Source organism: Malaclemys terrapin, chromosome 4 (assembly GCF_027887155.1).
Source record: "Malaclemys terrapin pileata isolate rMalTer1 chromosome 4, rMalTer1.hap1, whole genome shotgun sequence".
NCBI lineage: Eukaryota > Metazoa > Chordata > Testudines > Emydidae > Malaclemys > Malaclemys terrapin.
The window spans coordinates 49,709,554-49,713,367 of record NC_071508.1 but is presented as its reverse complement, the minus strand read 5'-3'; the positions used below and the strand labels follow the sequence as shown (position 1 = coordinate 49,713,367).

General features: G+C 52.3%; 1 protein-coding gene across 1 annotated transcript; it reads right to left on the bottom strand.

The window, feature by feature from the left end:
- Positions 1-1,031: 1,031 nt before the first annotated feature.
- Positions 1,032-2,761, bottom strand: LOC128836831 (uncharacterized). Its single transcript, XM_054027491.1, has 2 exons — positions 2,590-2,761; positions 1,032-1,601 (listed from the first exon to the last, which is right to left on the bottom strand). The coding sequence occupies exons 1-2, from the start codon at positions 2,759-2,761 to the stop codon at positions 1,126-1,128; spliced, it is 648 nt and encodes a 215-aa protein (XP_053883466.1). The 3' UTR covers positions 1,032-1,125.
- Positions 2,762-3,814: the final 1,053 nt, after the last annotated feature.

Genomic DNA, 3,814 nt, shown 5'->3' with positions numbered 1-3,814 from the left:
ATGCCCTGGCTCATGAAGCCCTATACTGGCGCCCTGGACACTGAAAAAGAACTCTTCAACTACCGGCTGAGCAAGTGCAGAGTGGTGGTGGAGTGTGCTTTTGGCCGTCTCAAGGGGAGATGGAGAACCTTACTGACTCGCTGTGATCTCAGCGAAACCAATATCCCCATTGTTATAGCAGCTTGCTGTGTGCTCCACAATCTCTGTGAGAGCAAGGGGGAGACCTTTATGGCGGGGTGGGAGGTTGAGGAAAATAGCCTGGCTGCTGATTACGCACAGCCAGTCAGCCGGGCGATTAGAAGAGAACAGCGGGAAGCGCTGTGCATCCGGGAGGCTTTGAAAGCAAAGTTCCTGAGTGAGCAGGGTAACCTGTGACTTTAAAGTTTGTGTACAGAGAAGCTGAACCTGCCCCCGTTTCTTTACCCAGTTAATGTTGACTATCCTATCCAGTTACATACCCCCTTCACCCCCCTTCCAACACATGTTTCAAAATAAAAATAGTTCTACTTTGTTAATGCACACCGTTTTCTTTAATACTGTTTTCGCGGGAATTTTTTAAAACTGGGACGCAGACTGTGGTGCGGAGCAGGTGTAGTGTAGTGACGCGAATGAAGCTTCTAAACTCAAGGATTGACAGGCTCCGCTGCGGTGGGATGGTTGTTTCAACGGAGCCTGTCACCCCTCCTAATCGGGATTGTGTGTATGGGGGGGGCTATGTGACTTTGTGGCAGGGGGAGGACGGTTACAGATCCCCTGCTGCGTGGCTCTGTGATCCTGCATAAGGACCGCCGCTTAAGATCTGTAACTGCCCTCCCCCGCCACAAAGTCACAGAGCAACCCACCCCCCACCACATAACATGAAAACAACCTCCCAGACTAACCAGGGTAACTAGTCACTGCATCACTGCACTGTGTATGTGCCCTGCTGCTGTGCCTGCCCCCGCCTATGTACCCTGCCAAAGGTGACTGTCCTGTCCAATTACCAACCCCCTTTCCCCTCCTCCTCCAAAAGAACATGATTGAAACAGTAGTTAACAGAAACGTATTTTTTATTATCAACTACACATGGAACTGGGAGGTGAAACTTGGACGGGGGCTTGTGTCAGGCGGGAAGGAAAGAACTTTTCAAATTTTGGGGAATGAGAGCCTTCTGCTACTAGAGCTCTCTGCAGGGGTGGAGTGAGAGTTAGCAGGGACTCTGCCGCCTCTCCTTCTTTGCACTTTGGGTGAGGTGGGTATGGGACTTGGTGGCGGGGGAGGGCGGTTAGAGATGGACTGCAGCGGGGCTCTGTCCTCCTGCCTCCGTTCCTGCAGAACATCCACAAGGCGCCAGAGCGTGTCTGTTTGCTCCCTCAGTAGTCCAAGCAGTGTTTGAGTCGCCTGCTGGTCTTCCTGCCGCCACCTCTCCTCCCGATCCATGTTTGCTTGGTGCATTTGGGACAAGTTCTCCCGCCACTGGGTCTGCTGTGCTGCCTGGGCTTGGGAACAGGCCATAAGCTCAGAGAACATGTCCTCCCGTGTCCTCTTCTTCCTACGCCTGATCCGCGCTAGCCTCTGGGAGTGTGATCCCAGGCTAGGTTGTGAGACAGTCGCAGATGGGGCTGTGGAAATGGGAAAAAGGGAGTGAATTCCTCAGAAAGATAAATGTAGTTGTGAACAAAGAACATAGTCTTTCTCTGTGAACAAGACCATGCACAGCACCTATCACATGCGCACTCAGCACGAGGTCGAATTCTCGGCCTTCGCATTCAGTGCCTGGGGTCTTGCACAGCACATTTGAGAAGCGGGGCAGCACAACGGAATTGCTGTTGCAGGCAGACATGGTAAGCCGTAGACTTGTGGCAGTTTAAAACTTTTATATTACCACTGGCCTCATTTAACATTTAAAGCAATGTCAGTCCCTGCTGCCAGCAATCCGGCAAGCGGGAACTCTGCCCCTGTCCCACCCCCTCGCGGCTGTCCCCGGGAACGATCCCTTTCGGCTGCCCCTCTCCCGCCTCCACCGCGTGGCTGCAAACCACCGGTTACAGTTCTGTAAAGGAACGAGCAAGCAGTCCCAACACTAACATTCCCCTACCTAATTCAAAGCAGGTCACCATTGCCGACATCACCCTGATGAGGATCTCTGAGAGAGAGAGAATGCTCCGGGAAAGCCTCCAAAGACCAGGGCCATATGCCGCCCTGCTGTGCAGAGCAATGATTCCCGAGTACTTGATAGTCTCGTGGCGCGGCAACGTGTCGTACTTCGGAGGACCCAATAAGGCCGCTCTCCCCAGGAACCTCATGCAACGGCTTTCCAATTACCTGCAGGAGAGCTTCATCGAGATGTCCCAGGAGGATTACTGCTCTATCCCCGGACATATAGACCGCATTTTACTGTAGCTGCAGTAGCAGGGAATAAACAGTAGAGCGGCTTGTGCAGGACAATCACGGAAAACCGGACATTGCTAGATTTTTTTTCAAAACTTGCACTGCCCGTGACTAAACCGTTAAGCGCCTAGGGCACAGTAATCATGAACAACCCATTCTTTTAATTGTTAATATTCCTGTTCTGTTAAAAATAAATGTTTAGATGTTTACAACACTTACTGGCTGATCCTTCCCCAGATTCTGTGTCTGGGGTAACGGCTGGGGACGCTTCGTAGGGGATCTCTGTAAGGGTGATGAAGAGATCCTGGCTGTCGGGGAAATCAGCGTTGTGAGCGCTGCCGACTGCCTCGCCCTCCTCATCTCCTTCCTCATCTTCCCCGTCCCCTAACATGTCCGAGGAACCGGCCGTGGACAATATCCCATCCTCAGAGTCCATGGTCAGTGGTGGGGTAGTGGTGGCGGCCGCACCGAGGATGGAATGCAGTGCCTCGTAGAAACGGGATGTCTGGGGATGGGATCCGGAGTGTCCGTTTGCCTCTTTGGTCTTCTGGTAGCCTTGTCTCAGCTCCTTGATTTTCACATGGCACTGCGTTGCATCCCGGCTGTATCCTCTCTCTGACATGTCTTTAGAGATCTTCTCGTAGATCTTTGCATTCCGTCTTTTGGATCGCAGCTCGGAAAGCACAGACTCATCGCCCCACACAGCGATGAGATCCAAGACTTCCCGATCAGTCCATACTGGGGCCCTCTTTCTATTCACAGACTGCACGGCCATCACTGCTGGAGAGCTCTGCATCGTTGCCAGTGCTGCTGTGCTCGCCACGATGTCCAGACAGGAAATGAGATTCAAACTGGCCAGACAGGAAAAGGAATTCAAATTCAAATTTTCCCGGGGCTTTTCCTGTGTGGCTGGTCAGAGCATCCGAGCTCGTACTGCTGTCCAGAGCGTCAACACAGTGGTGCACTGTGGGATAGCTCCCGGAGCTATTAGCGTCGATTTCCATCCACACCTAGCCTAATTCGACATGGCCATGTCGAATTTAGCGCTACTCCCCTCGTCGGGGAGGAGTACAGAAGTCGAATTAAAGAGACCTCTATGTCGAACTAAATAGCATCGCAGTGTGGACGGGTGCAGGGTTAATTCGATGTAACGGCGCTAACTTCGACATAAACGCCTAGTGTAGACCAGGCCTTAGATCGACTTTTCCCTGTAGCGTAGACAAGGAGTACTGCAGAGTAACCCTGGCAAGAGCTGGGAGCCTATTTGTTGGGTTTTGTAAATAGTCACCACTGCAGGGTAAGCAGTAGCACAGTTAATGGAGTCCTTGAGAGATTCTGTTCCATTCTGTTGGAGGAGAGTTCTGATGATGTGGGTGGGTGTGGACGTACCCAACAGGGTGAAGGATCAGGTGCTGTGCATGCTCCTCCCCAAGCCTTGTCCCCA